This window comes from Wyeomyia smithii, chromosome 1 (genome assembly GCF_029784165.1).
Source record: "Wyeomyia smithii strain HCP4-BCI-WySm-NY-G18 chromosome 1, ASM2978416v1, whole genome shotgun sequence".
NCBI lineage: Eukaryota > Metazoa > Arthropoda > Insecta > Diptera > Culicidae > Wyeomyia > Wyeomyia smithii.
Genome location: NC_073694.1, coordinates 127,135,085 through 127,156,786, shown reverse-complemented (window position 1 = coordinate 127,156,786; position 21,702 = coordinate 127,135,085). Strand labels below are relative to the sequence as shown.

Below are 21,702 nucleotides of genomic sequence, written 5' to 3'. Positions count from 1 at the left end.
TTAAAACTTTACAGTGCTACTCAAAAAGCACAATATTTCTTGAACAATATACTGATTGTTCACAAATATATTTATGCATTTTGAGTTGAATTGCCAAATATTTCGAAAGGCTTTCTGCATCCAAACATGTGGAACTCTAGAGTAACCTTGGTAGAGAGAGGGTAAAAATTCAACTTCAAGAGGCTTCAATGCTCCTTAAAAACATTTGTTTATCGATTATTCTGATTGGTACGAAATTCTTTATGAATTTTGGCGGAAAGTGTATAATTGATGTTTAAATAAAACTATTAATTGAAAATCTTTGTATCTTCACAATATTAATTAATATATAATTTGCGCAACATTTTCAGTAAATTTTTGCATATTGATCTGCGTAAAAAAATACTTAGGGTATCCTAAAAGTGAATTGAAGTCTTTACTAAATCATTTTTAAAAAAACCCTTTTACTCTGGGAAGTATTTAATTATTTTTCGTTTTTTTTAGACTGCTCATAGGTTCACCAAAAATAAAAAATAAAGACAGATAAATAAACTCATTGTATGATGACCGAAGACAGATTCCCGAGGAAACCATGAAAATTGTTGATAATGTCAATCAATGTCATTCATTGATTGCTGAGACTAAATTCGGTAAAAAGAATACAGAGTTTTATCCTTTTGGATATACTCCTAAAATATTCCTAGAATCAGGAAAAAAATGCAGCATGTACACTAGACTGGGACACGGTTATATGGGAAAAAACGATGGTGTTATTTTTTCGCTCCCATACACTTTTCGTGTTCCTTATGAGCCTTATAACAACTGTGTAACTTTTTAGATCGATCGGTTGAACTATATTTTGCGCCCGATTTTCAAAGTTTTCATACGATTTTATATGGGCAAATTCACTTTACCAAAATTTATTCCCTAGAGATGTCCAGTTGGCTGTTAAAAATATATCGATACATAATGTTTGTAAGAAATTTTCCTGAAAAAAAAACTCTTCTGAAGACCGTAAGGCGCTACGATGCTTGTAGAAAATGTTATTCACCCCAAACCGATTGAATGTCTGACGAAAGGTTCACTATTGAATTTTTCTATCAATACTGCTGCAGCATGCTGCTGTTGCAAATTCAACCATGTGATAAGAAATGATATCGCGTAAAATTTATCTTAGAGGCTTCTCTGAAGATACTATGAGCAAAGATCACACTTATAAGCTCAATTCCACACGAAATTATTTCTCATCATTCAGCGAGTTTGTAGTTAAGAGTTAAATTTGACTCAGTTCCGTTGAAAGTGGATCTACCCTAAATAGAGTAACCATGTAGTTATTCACTTTTGAGTAGCATTAAAATATGTCAAAAACTGGGTACTACTTACTCATTTTAAATGCAATATGAGCTGAGTAACTTTTACCCAGTTTCGTTATTTTGACGTTTACGAAAGCAAAAGCAATTGAGATTGCGGAAATTCAATATTTGAAATTAGTTAGAAAGAATCGTTAAAATGTTACAGATTTATTTTCACATTGTGTATTATATTGGAATGGAATTCTACCTCCTCCATACATCCCAGAACCAATATCTCACATGAGAGGAAGATGACAACGGAACCCTACGATAATGGTTCAAATAGTTATTTTTTAGATTTTCCATTGGAATATCTTACATTTTAGTTTACAACAACGCGTCATTAAATCCAGCTAGAGTTTTATCCATTTCAGTTCTTTTTAACTAATTTCAAGTAATCAATGTTTGGACGCCTTGGACATGCGGAACGAAGAGACAAAATAAACGGTTACTCAAAAATGAGTGAAACAGCAAAATATTAGTAATAGTTAATCAGTTTTGATAATGAATGTTACTTATTTTTTGACACATAAAATGAAAATATGGAATTGAGAGCCAAAAGTTTTTTTCCACAACGGCGGCGTGCTTAAAACTGTCGGCGGCGGCGCGGCTTGGCAACGCACAGATCCATCGATTACTACAAAAGAAAGGATTCTTTTCATAAATGTTGTCACTCTTTCTAAGATTAATGATATGACGAAACGGTTACTTCACATTTTGCTAGTTTCACCTTTATCGCAAATCACTATGATGTATTGTACTGAGCAGTTCCAAGCAAAATGTGCCAATTTCAAAACATATATTTATTTGACAATTTTGGTTCGGCTGAAGCATAGCACAGATGGGTTAAAAATGGCATTTTGTGCTATTAGTTTTAGTAAAATAGAGCCAGAACGGTCTTTTTGATCAGTTTCGGCAAAGTTGCAGATAGTTGTTCTGTCCTTCCAAAAAATATACAGTTTTTTGGTATTTAAGGAAACCAAACCTAAATTAAATATCTAAAAAAGATCAGTTTAAAAAAATCTTTCTGTAAAATATACGAAAAATTAGCTAAATAATGGTGGTTGCGGCTGTAAAAATTTCATTTTTATAAAAAAAATTGAGCAAGACCGATTTCCTTGATTGGTGCAATGTCTTCGGCAAAGTTATAGATGATGGTTTTGTCCTTTCAAAATATACAAATATACTGTTGTAGAGTACTTTCGTTTTCCAAAAATATACAAAGAAACACCTTTAAAAAATTACAAATTTATCATCTCAATCCTCTAGTGCCCAAGCCTACCTTCAGACGGGCTTCAGTAATATCAATTGAGTGTTCAATAAATACCTAAAAATGTTTGTAAAGATTTTTTGGCTTGGACACTAAAGGAGTAATTTGAGCCAAAATTGTTCATTTGGTCGGTACAGTGTTTTTGGCAAAGTTGAAGAGAATCATAATTTGTAGTATATTTTTGTTTTTTTTTTTAGTCACAAAAAATGTTTCTTACGGTTTATATATTTGAATCCCTCTGACTATAAAAAATGAAATATACACTAAGGTCTCTTTTACGCGTTTTTTATTGTATGCGGATTTCGGAATTGACGAGGTTCTTACGCGGATTTCGGAATTTACGCGTTTTTTTCTATGCGAATTTCGGAATATACGTGGATGTTTTACAAAAGACTTTTTTATGCGGCATGTTTTGCCTTTCTCCTAGAAAGGTATAGCAATCACTTGCAAAACCGAAAGTATAAAAGTGCTCCAAAGGGCCGAATGGCATATATCAATCGACTCAGCTCGACGAGCTTAGCATTTTCTGTATGTGTGTGTGTGTGCCTGTGTGTGTATGTGCAGATTTTCATTCTCACTCACTGTTCGTTCTTCTTCGATAAAAGTCACTGGTCACAATTCTTTTAGCAAGAAAAAGTCTTAGTTTTATGAAACACAATTTTCCAACTTAACTGAATTTATTGAAGCACTAAATGTACTAACGAATGAACGTCGCGATCGCCATGAACCATTTATTGGTGCTGAACAAGCAAGAAGAGACAGAGTCCCAGATTCATGCGTATTTATAGGTAATCTGTTATCGAGAGAATTGATCTACTCTGCTATCACTGATAGTGCTCTGATATTAGTGTATTGAGAATAAGATTAGACACTCTCTTGATCGATGAAGCTAACGTCAATTACAGAGTGGGTCTGCTGGACAAAAAACTACATAATTATAAACATACCGGCCGCCTTAGAAATATGCGGTATTTCTAAACTAATCTACTGACTAATCTAATGGCTATCGCAGAAAACATAACTATCTTACATATATATTTTCCTTTGACAATTGGTTTCTTCGTGTAGTATATTATGTGTACTAGATGAACCTTTTCCTGGTTGGAAGTGAGTGGGGTAAGCGTCTTCGATACAGCTGTTGCTGGATTGATGCGGGTGTACGAAATATCTGCTCCTACTACTCCTTGTAGTATAATTAGCTGGCGATTTTCCGTTCTGCGTTGAACACACCGGTCCTGTACCGGTCTCCCTGGGTGAATTCGTGCGATGTGACCGTCCTGGGGTGCACTCCCCGGTCATCGTGAATGTAGAGCATACTGAAACATATGAGAGGCGATTTTTTACAAGCATAAAACAAATTCGAAAAGACTTCCCTGGTGCGGAGGCTTGCGCGCCTCCGCGGGCGCCCAGCGCCGATGATGTATTCCTTGGTTGATGCATTTGTTGAGATGCGTTTACGTTGATGAACTGTAATGCCTTGCGCGGCATTCTTGGACATCCAATGAAGTCATGATGATGATACGATAAAATTTCGGATAAACGATGTGGTAACAAAGTGGTGTCTTCGATGGTCTTGCGTGTTGAAATTGACTCCAGTGGTCTCAGTCCTGATAATTGAGAAAAGCAACCAAACCAGACTAAGTGACGTGGCCATCATCACCAGCCGATCCCGATATTGCATGCAGATTAGTTGCTGAGTTGAGCGAGTGAGATAAAACTGGAACCAAATTTCCACTTCAGAGCATCACGAAGAGATGTTGTGGGTGGTCAACGACCGACCCTTGACGACCGACGACAGCTATGGGAGACAAAACATTCCTTAAACTTTTTGCAAGTTCAATAAAGACAAAAACTTAACTGGAACGCGGGAGCCCCGTGGCTCCCGCAGGCGCTTAAGCGCCTTTGATGGGGAAGCCTTAGTTCTTCCCTTCTGTGTGTGGTTGATCGTTGTCACGTATGGGCAAAATGCAGATTTTACTTATTGCCCGTGAGAAGTTACCGTCCTTCGTTTTCACCATCACCACCCGGATGTTGCCGTCTGCTCCCTTAGTGACATGCGTCACTCGACCGAGAGCCCATTTGAGCGGGGGAAGATTGTCTTCCTTCACCAAGACCATTCTCCCCACGAAAAGGTTGTTACGTTGCCTCGTCCACTTCGTCCTGTTGTGCAAGTCGGACAAGTATTGCGTTGACCATTTCCCCCAAATCCGCTGCAGGAAATCTTGTGCGCACTGCCATCGAGAAAGCCGATTCTCTGGAACCTCGTTGAGTGCTGGCTCTGGTAGTGCGGTGAGTGGGCGTTGAACCAAAAAGTGCCCTGGAGTTAGTACTTCAAAGTCTCCGGGGTCATTACTCAAAGGAGTAAGAGGTCTTGAATTTAGACATGACTCTATTTGTACAAGTATCGTTTGAAGCTCGTCTGGTGTGAGAACCTTCATGCCGATTGTCCGTTTGAGATGCTGCTTCATGGACTTAACGGCAGCCTCCCACAAGCCGCCAAAATTAGGAGATCTAGGTGGAATGAACTTAAACTCGACACCGTCATCTGCTGCTTCTGAGACAATTTGCTCTTGCGATCGCTGAGTGAGAAAAACCTTGCGCAGTTCATCTAGTTCACGCTTAGCTCCCACAAAGTTCTTGCCGTTATCGCACATGACGATCGACGGTTTACCTCGTCTCGCCACAAACCGTTTAAAAGCAGCTATAAATGCGGATGTCGTCAAATCCGCAACCAATTCGATGTGAACTGCTTTGGTAACGAGGCATACAAAAATAGCAGCATAGCATTTTAGCGGACCCTTCTTGCGATTTGCGTAATTTGTCTGGAACGGTCCGCAGTAGTCGACACCAACACGTAAAAACGGTGGGGCAGGTGTCACGCGTTCTGAGGGTAGATCAGCCATCAATTGCTCGTGCACAGTTGGTTTGACTCGAAAGCAAAAGACGCAACGGTGAATGATTTTGCGGGCGAGATTGCGGATGCTCAATGGCCAGAATCGCTCTCGAACACTGGCAATGAGCAGCTGTTGCCCTGCGTGTAGCAGCTTATGATGGTAGTGCAATACGATAAGTTCAGTTAGCGGGTGATCTTTGTCCAAAATTATCGGATGTCGTCTTCCGGTTGAAATCTGCGCATTCGCATGCCGGCCGCCGACGCGAACTATACCATCCAGGATTTTTGGGCAGAGTGAATTAATGCGGGATGTCGGTTTAACTTCGGTTTTTTGTAGCAAATCCTTGATTTCTTGTCCGAAACGCTCGTGCTGAGCCAATTTTACGAGATGAAGAAGCGATGTTTCTCTTTCGATGAACGTTAACTGTCCAGACCATCGGTTATCGCGATTGCCCTTGCAACAGTTGTGTTTGAATCTCAGAAACCATGCCACGAGTCGTACCAAGCTTGTTAACGACGATTTCAAACTAAATATCTCATTTGGGGGAGATACATGAGCTACCGTACAAACAGCAGAATGTTCTTCTAGTAGAGAAGTTGCGAAGTTTGCTTCAGAGATGGCCACACTCTGCGGCCACGCAGTTTCATCTCCTTGCAGCCACTGTGGTCCGCCCCACCACAGCTTATCGTGTATCAGTTGTTCGGCTGTAGTGCCACGCGAAAGAACTTCGGCTGGGTTATCTGTACCTGGGACATGACTCCACCTTCCATTTTTAGTTGCGTGCTGGATTTCGGACACTCGGTTGGCCACAAACACTTGCCAACGCGATGGAACCGATGCAAGCCAATATCGCACTATCATTGAATCTGTCCAATAATGTTGACGGGCCGAAATCTTCAAACTGCTAACCACCTTCTCACTCAAATGTGTCAGTAGTAAGGCAGACGACAGCTCTAAACGTGGAATAGATTGCTTTTTCTTTCGCTTTTTCATATCCTCAAGCGGTGCGACTCTAGATTTCGCGGCAATCAGGTGCGATGTAACGCTTTCGTCGTGATGTGTGCATCGCAAGTAAATGCAAGCCCCGTAGGCCACTGTCGATGCATCGCAAAACCCGTGTAGCTCAACTGTGCGACAGTCGTTGTTGAATGCAATCCACCGCGGTACCTTCAAATTAACTAGATTCTCCAAGCCGTGCCGGAATTCGTTCCACTGCATTTTGAGCACATGTGCAAGTGTTTCGTCCCACGAAACCTTCTGCTTCCAGAGGGATTGGACGAATATTTTTGCTGTGATGACAATCGGGCCAACTAGTCCAAGCGGATCGAAAACCTTTGCCAGGTCAGACACGACAGTACGCTTACAAATTTCTGAATAATTCCACTCAGGAATCCTGAATTTAAAGCAATCTAGACGGGGCTCCCAGATGAGCCCTAGTGTTTTTATTGTGGCACTCGATTCATCCAACTCAAATGACGTGCGATCATCTTTGAATCCGTCTGGTATCTGTTCTAGTATGGCAGGACAATTAGAACTCCACTTACGCAGTGTGAATCCACCTCCGTTCAATAGTGCTTGCATACTGGCGCACAGCCGCACACCTTCGTCGATGCTATCAGTTCCGGACATCATATCATCGACATAAAAATCTTCCGCCAGTACCTTCGCTGCTGCTGGATACTTGCTTCCGTCGAGTTCTGCTAGGCGTTTCAAGCATTTCGTCGCCAAATACGGTGCTGACGCTGTCCCGTAAGTGACGGTTTGAAGTTCAAAAATGCGAATAAATTCATTCCGATTCGCTCGCCAAAATATTCGTTGCAGCCGCCAATCGCCGGGCTGAACTCGTACCATGCGGTACATTTTTTCGATGTCGGCGACAACAGCATACCGATGTAGCCTAAATCGCAAAACAATTGCAAGCAAATCATCTTGCACCGTTGGACCGATCAAAAGAGAATCATTGAGAGAAATGCCACTGCTGGTGGTGCATGATGCGTCAAATACCACGCGCAGTTTTGTGGTTGAACTGTCAGGCCGAAGCACGTAATGGTGCGGTATATAATACTGTGGGGCTGTTGATTCATCGTCATCCGTCACCTCTCTCATGTGACCCAATCGCAAATATTCTTCAATGAACTGCTCATACATAGCTTTGACTATAGTGTTGCCTGCCAGTCGTCTCTCTAAGGCAAGAAAACGTTTCAGCGCAGTGTGTTTCGAATCGCCCAGTTTAAAAACGAGTGAATCCCTTTTCGGCAACGTCACAATGAATCTTCCGTTGGAGTCTCTGACTGTGGTACGATCAAACCATGCTTCACATGCTGATTCGTCTACCGAGTGAACACTGTTGGATCGACAAGTCTCAAGCTCCCAAAACCTCCCTACAAGTTCATCTAACCGTTCGCTGCACGTATTAGCAGTAACAGGTTGAGTGTGTCTGAAATCATCCGAAATTTTCCCACAAACTATCCACCCAAAAAGAGTATTTTGCACAGATGGACCATCACTTCCAAGGTTGATCTTGTCTGCTGACAGTATGTCGTAAAATAATCCCGCTCCGATGATGATGTCTATCGAGCCTGGCTCGTAGAATTTTGGGTCTGCGAGGTTAATGTCATTTGGCAATTCCATACCGGTGAGATTTATTCTAGCAAGGGGTAGAGTTTGTGTTACTTGTGGCAGCACGTAAAACGTTTCATCTTCAACGAAGTGGGACACTCGAGAGCGGACTCGGGCGATAACAGATTGTTTGCATTTTTTGATTGCTTGCCCAATTCCACTGATAGAGAGATTTTCACGATATCGTTTGAACTTAAGCCTTTGAGACAAGTTCTCCGAGATAAAACAGAGCTGAGAGCCGCTATCAAGCAAGGCTCTGGCGAACGTTGAGTTTCCGAAGTGATCTTCGATGATTATGAGTGCCGTTGCGAGTAATATCGATCGTGGTGCTTAAATTTCACTAACAGTTAGAGCAGCATTGTGACTTGTGGTTGTGTTTGTGGCGAGTGGCGTTTGTACATGCATGCTTGAGGTGGCAACAGGACTGGATGATCGTTGCAGGGTGTCTTGCTGAGGAGTTTGATTGCGTGTTTGTTTTTGTGTTTGTGAGGTTGTTTGTGTCTGTGTCGTGTGTGGGTTCTTCGGATTCGTTTGCGGTCGCGGTGGCTGTGGAACTAGAGAATTACTATCAATCTGAGCTGAACCTTGATGCAGCATCGTGTGATGCCGCTGTCCACATATTTTGCAAGAACTCCTAGTGCAGAGCTTGGATACGTGTCCTCGTGATAAGCAGTTGAAGCAAAGCCGGGCATTTTTAACTGCGTTTCTTCTGTCCACTACCTTCATTGTCTTAAATTTCGTGCACTGAAATCCCTGATGTCTCTCATCACTACAGAATGGACAGGCTGTTGGTGTACCTGTGTAGCTGCTCCCAACGCGCTGCAATTTTCGCGATTCAATTGATTGAAATTGTCTTGGTGCTACCGATTGTAATACAATGCAATGGTTTTTTAGGAATTCCAACATGACAGTGTACCTTGGGACGTCACGCGATCGATGTTCAGTTTCCCACAAACGCAGAGTAGTGTTGTCCAGTTTGCTAGCCAGCAGGTGAGCCAAAATCGTGCTCCATGATACAGTGTCCTCTCCTAGTTTGCTCAGCATTTGCAGATGCTTGTCGAATTCACTAATGACGTGGTTCAGTGATTCAAAGTTTTCCCTTTTCATTTGATCCACCGCCAACAGGGCGTCGAGATGAGATTTGACCAATAATTTCTTATTTTCGTATCGCGATTCCAATGCTCTCCAGGCTATCGAATAGTTGTTCGCTGTTAATTCGATCGATCCTATTTCTTGTAGCGCTTCTCCGGACAATGACGTGCGAAGATAGGTAAATTTGTCCACATCGGAAAGTTGCGCATTGTCTGCTTTCAGGTTCTTGAATGTATCTCTGAACGTCATCCAATCGCGCAAGTTTCCACTAAACGTTGGTAGTTTTAGCTCTGGAAGTTTAACGCGCATCATTGAAGCAGGGAAGTGATGCTGATTCACGTTCGGGGTGGGAACAATGTTGGCGGAATTCACTGCGTTTCGTGAAATAAGATCTGCCAACGACTGTTTCAACAAGAAATATTCACTCACGAAGTTTTTCAGGTGCATTCGATTTTCCCGCTCCCGTGTTTCTTTATTCACCGCCATTCTGCTGAGATGTGCCTCTTCCGACTCATCGGGATCTACGAACTCCTCTCCAGCATCGGTATCTTCTAGAAGCAGCTCTATTCGCGTCCGAATTTCACAGTACAGATCATAAACCTCATCTAACTTTTTTATACGAATCTGTAAAGAACTCTTGTCCCGCTCTTCTCTGTAATTTTGAACGAATTCCTTCATGGTGTCCATTACATTGTGCAGTTGTCGCTCCTGCCGTGTTAATTTGCGCAGCTCGCTATTAGACATATTGCACCTTTTACTCTCACTATGCTAGTTTCACTGTCCCACAGCTTGACCGACCGAATACTTTTACGAAACCGAAAGAAATGACAGAACCCACCGACCTACAGACAGGCAATTTGTAGTAGAAATTTAACGTAATATATTGCCAACAAACCACAACCTCAACTCAGTGGACAAAACCCTTTCTTTCCAGTTTAATATTAAACTATTGAATAAATTGCTTGATTTTATTGTTTCGACTCTTGGCCACATGCATAATTGCCAATTCGCAATGAAGGATCACTGATCATGCATTCAGTTTGTTACGTTTACTTATCTGTTCCTTTCAATGTAGGCACACGTGCAGACGATGACAAATGTTCCTTGAAATTCCAGACATTCCTCTATCAAATCGCTGCGCTGCAACCAACCACGTTGGAACGGATGAATAGATTCCCCGACGAAACTAACGCAATGGCGGATTCACGCCACATGAACAAATCACTTCACTAGAGATTGTATGTCCACCGGGGCCATCCGGCTCGAAGGACCATTAAATGTTCGTTCTTCTTCGATAAAAGTCACTGGTCACAATTCTTTTAGCAAGAAAAAGTCTTAGTTTTATGAAACACAATTTTCCAACTTAACTGAATTTATTGAAGCACTAAATGTACTAACGAATGAACGTCGCGATCGCCATGAACCATTTATTGGTGCTGAACAAGCAAGAAGAGACAGAGTCCCAGATTCATGCGTATTTATAGGTAATCTGTTATCGAGAGAATTGATCTACTCTGCTATCACTGATAGTGCTCTGATATTAGTGTATTGAGAATAAGATTAGACACTCTCTTGATCGATGAAGCTAACGTCAATTACAGAGTGGGTCTGCTGGACAAAAAACTACATAATTATAAACACTCACTTTTCTCAGAGATGGTTGGACCGATTTTCATGAAATAAATTGCAAATGAGAGGTCTTGTTGTCCCATAAAACCCTATTTAATTTTATTGTAATCGGATTTTTAGTTTAGAGGTTATGTATCATAATGTGAAAATCATGAAACATCATTATCTCGAAAAATACACAACCGATTTGAACAAAATTGGTTTCAAACAGAGTAGGCAGTGTGACTTTGCACTCGTATCCAAGTGAGTTTTAAAACTTGCTAGCACATTTATTTTCGGTTTGCACGTAAACCCTACTAACAGTGCATTACACTTGAGTTAGATTTGAGTTTGAATTCTACATAACAACAATTGCATAAAAATCGAATTGCGATGAAATTCACGCCGCGTCTGCTGCAACAGTTTGTTGCATTGTCCTTTGAAAGCATAAATTCGATCTAAAAAAGTAGGAGGTTGTATCCAAGACACGACCGCATAAATGACGTAGAACTACGTACACTATTCACAAATGCATTGAGTGTTTCATTACCCTAGTAACACAACTGGGTTTATCAAAGATTTATAGCGCTATAAAACTTTGATGAAACCGATATTTTTACTTGGGTAATGAGTTACAATGTCTAATAATGAAGGGTTGTGAATTTCGTGAACCGGATTCAGCAGTTAGCAGAACGTGCCGAGTTAAGGTGGTAGTGTGTAAAAGCCACCACGTGGTCAACAACGAATTTTCAGCTTAACTAGACTCGGGAATAGTTAATGCGTTATCTATGAAAACACTTTTCTATGTTTTTATCACCATAACAAACATGATGATATGTTTTTACAAGTGATGCATTAACTATTACCGAGTGGTGAGCATTTGAAAATTCGAAGTTGACCACGTGGTGTCTTAAAGTCGGCCATTTATGGCTTCGACGCACTTCCACCTTAAAAACCATACACAGCACACACACAAATCATACCATATCATAGACACACACACATCATACCATATCATACAGACACACACACACACATCATACCATATTATACAGACACACGCACACACACACATATCATATCATACATACACACATCATACCATATCGTCAGTTGAATCCAATACTGGCACAACTCAAAATTCATAGTTTCGAGAAAAACACGTTTGAAAATTTGCGTCAAAAATTTCTTTTTTCATTTTCGTGAAAAACTCCAATTTTAAGACTTTTCATTTTTATTGAACTTGTTTGGGTCTATCATGTGTATGTAATGAACAAGTTATAAGAATTGTAACCTCATTTTTCTGTCTTTTTAGGGATATTTTTGATTTTTGCAATAAAGGCACATCTACTTATATTTCTGGAAATATTGTGAATTTTGAAACGGGTCCTTGTGAGATGAAACTTTATAGTATTTGGCATCGTTTGCCATCAAAAACTCAAAACTGCAAAATTTTGAGTTGTGCCAGTATTGAATTCAACTGATATCATCATACCATACATACATCATACCATATCATACACACACAGCAAGCAAGCGACCAATCAGAGGACGTTATTTTTATTTCAACAAGGTTTGACAATTTTCAATAGTGCAATAGTATTTTATTTCTGTTGAATTAAGCGCTGATGAATCCAACGAAACATATCGATAAGCAATAGTTCGTAGAATCAAACAACATTTTTCTGCATTTGGGCAGATGCGTGTATGATTTTCCAATCGATTGCTGCAAGAATGAAGAAAATCGGTTGAAAACCAACCGACCTATAACCATTTTGCTGTTCAAAATCGGTTACTGATCGCAACTTTTGTGCTGCCCCAACAGTGGGGGAGTTAAGATACACGGACAACATGCACTGTGGAAGCTATTTCACCTTCTGTAAATTAGACGACCGCGACAGATGTAACTGCTAGAATCCGCACAGAATGCTTGCTTACGTTGCACTGTGGGGCAGAACCCAGAAAAGTCGCGACAAAACTAAAAAAAATGAAATTCATTTTTCATGCCTCATTTTATTTTCTACTTGCAGTAGACATGTTATCGACTAGAAATCATGATAATTCACTTTGAAAATAATTCAGAAAATGTGCTATAATATTGTAAAAGTGAGGATTTACAAGGCTTGTAAAATGGAAGAAAAAATTTTCTCAGATATTTTCCAGTAGGGCATGCAAATACTTAGAAATTAATTAGCTAACTCATATGATCCTCATAAAACAGAGTATAAACTAATAAGTAATGTGATATTAAGACAGTTTTGTTGAAAATAGGTTCGTAGGAGGCATAGTATGTAAAACAAGTTTTTTCGTTATTTTTTCTTCATTTTCGGCAATATGAAAAATATAAAGTTCTACGTTGTTTTGCTATGACACTATTATTGTACTAAAATACAAGGTATTGGCTAGTACTAAACCAAAAATCAGCTGCTACTAGTTGCGACTTACCGAGTAATTCGAGTTTTCGCAACGATTATTTTCATGTCAATTCATGTAAAAAATCGTCATTCAGCAGTGTCCGTATCGATGTTTTTCCTACAATAGGCTTTGCTGAATGCCGGTGTATGCAACACGACCATGATAATGTTAGGGGGTCTTTCGAAACTGATGTCCAGTAGTATTAAGACCCCTCGGAAATTATTAGGGAACAGTTTGTTATTGGGTGAACAGTGTTTTAAAAAAAAGTAAGCGTTTAGTATTCATGTTAACCCTCTAGTGCCCAAGGCCGCCATTTGGCGGGCTTCAGTCGAAGTTCCGAAAAGCTTCAATAAATACTTGAAAAGTGTTTATAATGGTTTATAGTGATTTTACCGAAGTCCGTTTAGAAATTAATTTGGGCACTAGAGGGTTAAATGGTATAAAATTAAACAAGAGGAACTCTTAGAAAGGGAACATGACCAACTTATCTTTAATTAAACAATGTTCCTATTTGAAACATTTTATCACAAACAATAACATTAAAATTATATTTTATATTCTTTATCAAATATGATGACACATCATAGGTTGACAAAAAACTATACAAAGGCAACTACGAACCTTCAATAATTCATTTCATGATGACTCGAAAGCTCGAATATATCTGAAATTGAAATATATGTACTTAAGTCCCAGTTATAATTCATTACTGAAATTTTGGGTTTATGAATAATGAAAATAATTTTATCTCGTTAACGGTCAGTCCTACAGTTGTAATATGTTCGACAACTTCATGTCAATTGATGATATGATCAACTCTCCCGAAGAAACAAAATGGCTAGCACCATTTATTCATAAGATAGATGTCAGCGCCATCTGTAGAAAAAAAATTAAAGCTGCCTGAATACATTTTTCAAGAAGATGTTTTTATGGTGAACAACATTGCCGAAAATATGAACACTGTGAAAACAACTGTTAAGGATTTATGAGGTTTTGTCGCGCCAACGGACCAATTTGCCCCACTGTGCGTTGTCAACAATTATTACCTTTCAATGACTTGTTTATTTGCCTTGAAAAAAGGCATTTTGCTGTTCAAAATTGGATTTGGTGATGACGATATTTATGCTGCCCCAAAAGTGGGGGAATAATGGCAGTCTGGCGAGGCACGCTGAGAAGAACCGCGCTGCTCCTGAGACGAGGTGACCAACCACAGTGCTAGTGCTGCTGCTAAGGAAGGACGACTGCTATTGACAACTTGTCGCTGTCCAGAACTATTATGAGCGGCTTCGGCTGAAACAGGCTCTTATATAGGCCAAATAGCATGTTTTCAATTGCAAGGTATATGATTCTGTCGACCGTGCTTGGGAAGCAATCATATAACGACCAATCAGAGGACGTAATTTTCGTTTAAACAAGGCTTGACAATTATCAATAGTACAATAGTTTGCATAATCAATCAGCAATTTTTTACATTTGGGTGGATGCGTGTATAATTTTCGAAACAATTGCTGCAAAAATGAAGGAAATCGGTTGAAAACAAACTGATTTATAAGCATTTTAAAAGGGACATATTTCGTCCCCTTTTCGTTACTAGTTTTCCCATTTACATCCCTATGTGGTAGGCTAAAGAAAAACGTAGTTCTACGTCAAAACAAAACTCATCGCGTCACATCATCGCCTGCATCGTTGGATACATCGTGCACTGCATGCATTGCACGCATTTATATTTTCATGCCATCACTGGTTTCAAATGAACGGGCTTCCAGGAATACCCTTAACTTTTGAATTTTATAAAGATTGAACTTGTAGTTCAAAAGTTATGAAAAGAAACGTGTTCTGAAGACTGTTCTATCTCACTCATATTTCTCAGAGATGGCTGGATCGATTTTCAAAAAATCAGTGTCAAGCGGAAGGTCTAGTTGCCCCATAAGACCCTATTGATTTGTTTTGCAATCGGACTATTACTTTGCCTGTTATGTTTAAAAATTTGAAATCCAGCTATGAAAAGGAACATTTTCCGAAGACCACTTGAACTCACTCACTTTCCTCAGAGATGGCTGAACCGATTTCCACAAAATTAGTGTCAACTAATAAGTCTTGCTGCCTCATAACAACCTATCGAATTTTACTGTACTCGGACTGTAACTTCGTCTGTAATAACCGAAATGTGAAAATCACGAAACTTCATTATCTCAGAAACCACACAACCGATTTGATCAATATTATTATTAGATGAGCGGGCTAGTTATGCGTTAACTGATGAATTATGATTGAACACGTGGTTTCAAAGTTTGGCTGCCCTATACGTTCCCATTTCATTTGATTACAATAGGACTTGAGCAACCGTATGGTGGCGAACCAGCCTGTGGCTGAAAGCCACCTTAATAAAGTAATAAAAAAAAACTTAAGCAACCGTTGAGTATAAAATTGTTAATAAAACAACGAAAGTCTACACAGTGCAACCATTTTTTTGCCTTGGCTTCTCTGTATGATTTTTTGATGAAGTTTGATGCGAAAATGAATTTCCCGGAGTTTGAACATATTTCAACTTAAGGGGCAACAATGGCGCCATTTTGAATTTTTGAGAAACTGGAAATTTTTGATGTTTTTTGACGCCATTTTGTTTTAAGACCAAATATCAAAATTCTAAGAGTTTGTCCACATATTAGCATCTTTTTACCCATGTTTTGAAAAAAAAAAACAGATCTAAAATCGGACGAAAACTGCGCTCAAAACGGTGATTCTACGAAACCGGTTTTGGCATAGTTTTAGTATATATCACAAAGCAAAATAATATCGATTATTTTTGAACATTAATGGTTATTCGCTAGTATCTTAAAGTGGTAGTCAAATAATATCTTATCTTGAGTAAAAAAGTCTCAGAAGTCGAATGGTAGCGTAAAATGTCAGCAAAATGTCGATTTTGCCCAATTCCCCTACAATACAAAAAGAGGTTTATCTGCTGACATTTTACGTAGATCAGACACCTACCATTCGATTTCTGAGACTTTTTTACTCAAAATAAGATATAATTTGACTACCACTTTAAGATATTAGCGAATTACCAATAATGCTCAGAAATAATCGATATTATTTTGCTGTGTGAAATATACTAAAACTATTCCAAAACCGGTTCCGTAGAATCACCGTTTTGAGCTCAGTTTTTGCCCGATTTATGATCTTTTTTTTCAAAAGATGGGTAAAAAAATGCTAATATGTGGACAAACTCTTAGAATTTCGATATTAGGTCTTAAAACAAAATGGCGTCGAAAAAACATCAAAAATTACCAGTTTCTCAAAAATTCAAAGTGGCGCCATCGTTACCCCATAAGTTGAAATATGTTCAAACTCGGGGAAATTTAGTTTTGCATAAAAACACACCAAAAAATTATATATAGAAGCAAAGACAGACAAAAAAGTCATTTTTTGTTGCACTGTGCTATTATCTCAAAGATTACATGACTTATTTGAACATAACTATAGTCATACTAACGAGTCATCTCTCAAACTTACAAATAACAAACTTCATAACAATTTGATATGGGTTTTATTCCCTTTGGATGGTTGATCTTTCTCGGTGAAATATACACTCAAAAGTGGTCGTCTCTAAATTCAAAATATGGTCCAGGGTCAATATTTGGTTTCTATGCATCATCTCGATTACGGAAATATCCATATTGAGTATTATTCGGTCATTTTAGACTGTTTCCTAGAAGTTGCCATTTAGTGCCTGAGGTCAATTGTTAGCTCATTGCATCATTCTGGTCCCAGAGATACTCATTTTGGATGGTATTTGGTTATTTTAGGCTGTTTTTCACAAACCGGAAATCGCCATCTTGGATTTTAGATAATTTCTGGCCTCTGACCGTCATTCTGGTTGAAGAAATACCCATATTGGGTGTTATTCGATCGGCTGTTTTTCAGGAACCGGAAATCACCAACCTAGAATCCAACCTTCCAGAAAATGGAGGGGTGTCGCACCATTATGGACATATTTGTTACCCCTAAAAACATTCACATGCTAAATTTGGTTCCGTTTACTCGGTTGGTTCTCGAGATGTGCAGAAATTTGAGTTTCATTTGTATGGCACTCCTCCCTTTCAAAAGAAGGAGGGGTGTCAAAACATTATAAACATATTTTTCACCACTGAAAACATTTACATGCCAAATTCGGTTTCATTTGCTTGGTTTGTTCTTGAGTTGTGCAGAAATTTATGTTTCATTTGTATGGTACCCCTCCCTTCCAGAATAGGGAGGGGTCTCAAACTATCATAGGAACCATTATCGGCACCAAAAACCCCTGCCTACAAATTTTCACGTCGATCGGTTCGGTAGTTTTCGAGCCTATATGGAGCAGACAGACAGACAGACTGACAGACCGGACTGCATTTTTATATGTATAGATTACAATATTAATTAATTAAATTAATTAAACCTAAAGAAAGAATATACATTTATTGGATTGAAGCGTTCATGTAAAACTATTTTTACAAATAAAAGTTTGAATTAGAAAGGCTGGGTCTGACCGCTAGGTGGATAAATTTAGGTTTTTTGTCTTCAAATCGCTTATCTAGAGTGTCCGATTTTTTGCGCGTTGCTTATCCCCGCAGTTATTTCACGCACTATTTATCCCCCGCGTAAAAAAACTTCAACGATTCTACTGTACCCGATGGCACAATAATAAGGTACTCCACTGCACCTGACAGTTGACTGATAAGCAGTGGGGCCTACTTTAATCAGTCGATGAAACAAGCCTCCTGAATTTTTATCAATATCGACAATTTCAATGGCTAGAACGAAAACTCTTATTATTTAGCTGTATAACGAATACATAAAATACCGTTCAACACAGATAAATCTTTGAATAAACATCGAATGAGAAAAATAAACCGTTATTGCAACTATTCAGGCGCTATTCGTGTGCTTAAGAAAATCCCTTGAAAACATATGTAAACTGCCTGAAATAGGTTCGGGGTGATTGGAATATTGTCTCTCGATTGGGAACTTTAATTGATTATTTGATTTTTTAATTGATTATTGTTATAAAATACCGTTCAACACAGATAAATCTTTGAATAAACATCGAATGAGAAAAATAAACCGTTATTGCAACTATTCAGGCGCTATTCGTGTGCTTAAGAAAATCCCTTGAAAACATATGTAAACTGCCTGAAATAGGTTCGGGGTGATTGGAATATTGTCTCTCGATTGGGAACTTTAATTGATTATTGTTAAAGTTTGCTAAATCAGTTTTAGAATCTGTAAACAAGTGCTGACAGCGAAAAAGATTGTGAACTTTGCTTTGCTTATTTTTGTATTTCACCTCACTTTACGTATTTCGAGTATTTGGTTTATACACAGGCGGCTTCTAGGCTGCTTGAAATATGTTCTCTATTATGTGATTTATCTCGTTGCCGAGTCCAAAACAAGAATGAAGGTGAATTTTGTATACGCTGTCTTTTATATCAAGTTGCACTGGAATATTTTAACCCTTTCCGACCGAGCCCACACAATTGTGTAGGTAAAAAATGACGGATAACAAAACCTAAATCGAAGTAATTTCTATATAAAAACACTTGCTTGCTCCGTTTTTTTTTATTTTTCGTGGCAGCTGCGATGTTGACACTAGCGTTGTGAGTAATAAAACAATGAATAGGACGTTCAAAAATCGAGAGAGAAGGTTTTTCTTAAAATCACCTTCTACCTACGCAATTATATGGGTCCGGTCGGAAAGGGTTAATTTCAAGGAGTGGCTACTAAGAGATGATAATTGGAGACGAGCAATCCCAGTTTATTCTGTCGGCCGTGTGAGGGAAAGCAAGCATTTTGCTTAGCTCTGATTGATCGAAATATACGTTTCAAATAGGAATGGAAATTTCCAATGGTACGTTAGTTCGCACATTCATAGAAAGTTGTAAACTTACTGCATTTAGGCGGATGCGTAAATAATTTTCTAATCGATTGCTGTAAAAACGAAGGATATCTGTGGAAACCAACCGAGTTATAAGCATTTGGAAAGGGAACAAATTTCGTCTCTTTTTCTGTTTTGAGTTTTTCATTTTATGTGTTTTATTTATCCAGCTTCATAAACTTTCAGGCGTTGTCATGGCGCTTCTTCAAGGGTCCGTGGTACGAAGACTTCCTCAAAGTTCAACACATATTGCTGCCGTAGCTGGCCTGTACTTAATCATTCCTGCGTTTGTATTAGTCGGAATAGCTGAATCGTCTCAAATACTGTATTTGGGGATGATTTTATTTGCTATATGTAAGCATGAGTCTTAATTGATAAATATATTTTATTATATAAATTTTTTTTTAGCTACTGCATTTGTGGTTACTTGTATGACCACCCTTATATCAAAATATGGCGATTTTCATCAAAAAGGAACTGTTCTAGGTGTTTTTCGTTCACTTGGTGCACTTGCTCGTGCACTTGGCCCGATTGTAGCGTCTGTTGCATTCTGGAGTTTTGGATCAAAAATTACTTATATTACTGGTGGAGTTCTTCTGCTTCTTCCAACACTTATGATGCAGCGACTAAAGTTGTCCTAATGTAAATATGTAGTTTTGGCATTGATGCTGCAACGAGTTATGAAGTTTTTTGTTGTGCACTTTCATCTACAAACATCTATAATACTCCAGCAAACAGTATTTGTTTTTTTTTTATGATTTTCAATTTTTGTAATATACACATTGTGATACAAGGCGTTTTTTAATTGAATCTACCTAAAATCCTGAATATGTCTTACTGAATTGCTCACTGAAATGAGCAATCAGGCAGTAGTGACGATAGAATATTTATGACGTGGGACTACGTCTTTCTTCACTATACTGGGGTACATTATTTTTTTTTTTTTTTCTTCACATAACATTTATTTGACACGGCACAAATACAATTTAATGTTTAACGGCGCCAATTATATCTGATGACTTAAAAACTAAAGCAAATTTTTTATCCTCGCTGCCGACTACGAGCTGAAATTAAGTCTAACTTAAAACTAGCATGGGACTTCCAATCAGTGTTTTGTTGTTCAATGGTCGTCTGATAATCGTCGAATGGCATGTATGGATTCGTTCTGCTGAGCCACGATGTCGTGAGTTGGGACAGAGGCTCGTAGTCCTTGGGTCCTGGTTCTGTTGTGCGGGGTCTGGTTGCTGGTTTTGTGCTTAAGGTTCAAACGTGTTCTTGTCGTTTTGTTGGGTGTAGACGGAGGGGAACGGGACTAGACTGGGGCGTGGATGGATTTCAGGAAAACGTATATAAGGGACATGTAGGATAGGTCACGGCTCGCCAAGACATCACGAACAGGAACAGCCGGCTGTCTACCCTCGGCCTGCAGGGAAGCTATTAATTTAGACCTGGCGTCACGGTGTACAGGGCATGACCAAACCACATGCTCTATGTCGTGATAACCTTCACCACAGGCACAGATACCACTTTCCCCGAGCCCAACACGACGGAGGAGCGCGTCAAATCTATAGTGATTGGACATAAGCCGGGACATCACGCAAATGAAATCCCGACCTACATCCAACCCCTTGAACCACGGGTTCGTCGATACTTTGGGGATTATGGAATGTAACCACCTTCCCAATTCCCCTCTGGTCCAAGCATTTTGCCAACTGATGATCGTATTCTGACGTACAAGTGCGAAAAATTCATTAAAGGCAATTGGTCTTTCATAAATATCACCGTTTGTTGCGCCCACCTTAGCCAAAGAGTCCGCTTTCTCATTACCCGGTATCGAGCAGTGAGAAGGGACCCACGCTAAGGTAATCTGAGTAGATTTTTCGGATAAAGCACTCAGATGTTCCCGTATTTTCCCCAGGAAATACGGAGAGTGCTTAACATCTTTCATCGATCGGAGAGCCTCAATGGAACTGAGACTGTCCGTAAAGATGAAATAATGGTCCGTGGGCATTTTTTCGATAATCCCTAGGGTGTACTGAATTGCAGCTAATTCTGCGACGTAAACAGAAGCAGGATTATCGAGCTTATGGGAGACGGTTAAATTGTTATTGAAGATACCGAAGCCAGTGGACCCATCAAGAAGTGATCCGTCAGTGTAGTACATATTGTCGCAGTTGATGTTTCGATATTTATTGGAAAAAATTTTAGGGATCTGCTGCACGCGTAAATGATCCGGGATTCCACGAGTTTCTTCTATCATGGATGTATCGAAAAACACAGTAGAATCAGAAGTATTTGATAAGTCGACACGATTTGGAATATTCGAAGAAGGGTTAATATTTTGGGACATGTGATTGAAATACAATGTCATAAAACGGGTTTGAGAATTAAGTTCGATTAACCTTTCAAAATTTTCAATCACGGGACGGTTCAAGACCTCACATTTGATTAGAATACGAGAAGACAGGCTCCAGAAGCGGTTTTTCAATGGTAGTACTCCAGCTAAAACCTCCAAACTCATCGTATGGGTCGACTGCATGCAACCTAAGGCGATACGCAAAC

The 21,702-nt window shown here is 39.2% G+C and overlaps 2 protein-coding genes across 2 annotated transcripts in view; one reads left to right on the top strand and one right to left on the bottom strand.

Moving 5' to 3' along the window:
* Window positions 1-19,933, top strand: part of LOC129718099 (major facilitator superfamily domain-containing protein 10) — a 40,626-nt gene extending 20,693 nt beyond the window's left edge. Inside the window, exons 4-5 of the mRNA XM_055668520.1 lie at window positions 19,327-19,494; window positions 19,549-19,933. Of these exons, the coding sequence (XP_055524495.1) occupies window positions 19,327-19,494; window positions 19,549-19,781 (401 nt within the window). The 3' untranslated portion in view covers window positions 19,782-19,933. The remainder of the gene's footprint in view (window positions 1-19,326; window positions 19,495-19,548) is intronic.
* On the bottom strand, window positions 3,245-8,133 carry LOC129718097 (uncharacterized). The gene is made up of 2 exons (XM_055668517.1): window positions 4,460-8,133; window positions 3,245-4,399 (listed from the first exon to the last, which is right to left on the bottom strand). Exon 1 carries the CDS (start codon window positions 8,124-8,126, stop codon window positions 4,518-4,520), a length of 3,609 nt encoding a protein of 1,202 aa, XP_055524492.1. The 5' UTR covers window positions 8,127-8,133; the 3' UTR covers window positions 3,245-4,399; window positions 4,460-4,517.
* Window positions 19,934-21,702: the final 1,769 nt, after the last annotated feature.

Coding starts and splice junctions, on each gene's coding strand:
- LOC129718097 (XM_055668517.1), bottom strand. CDS start 8,126: ATGGAATTGCCAAATGACATTAACCTCGCAGACCCAAAATTCTACGAG.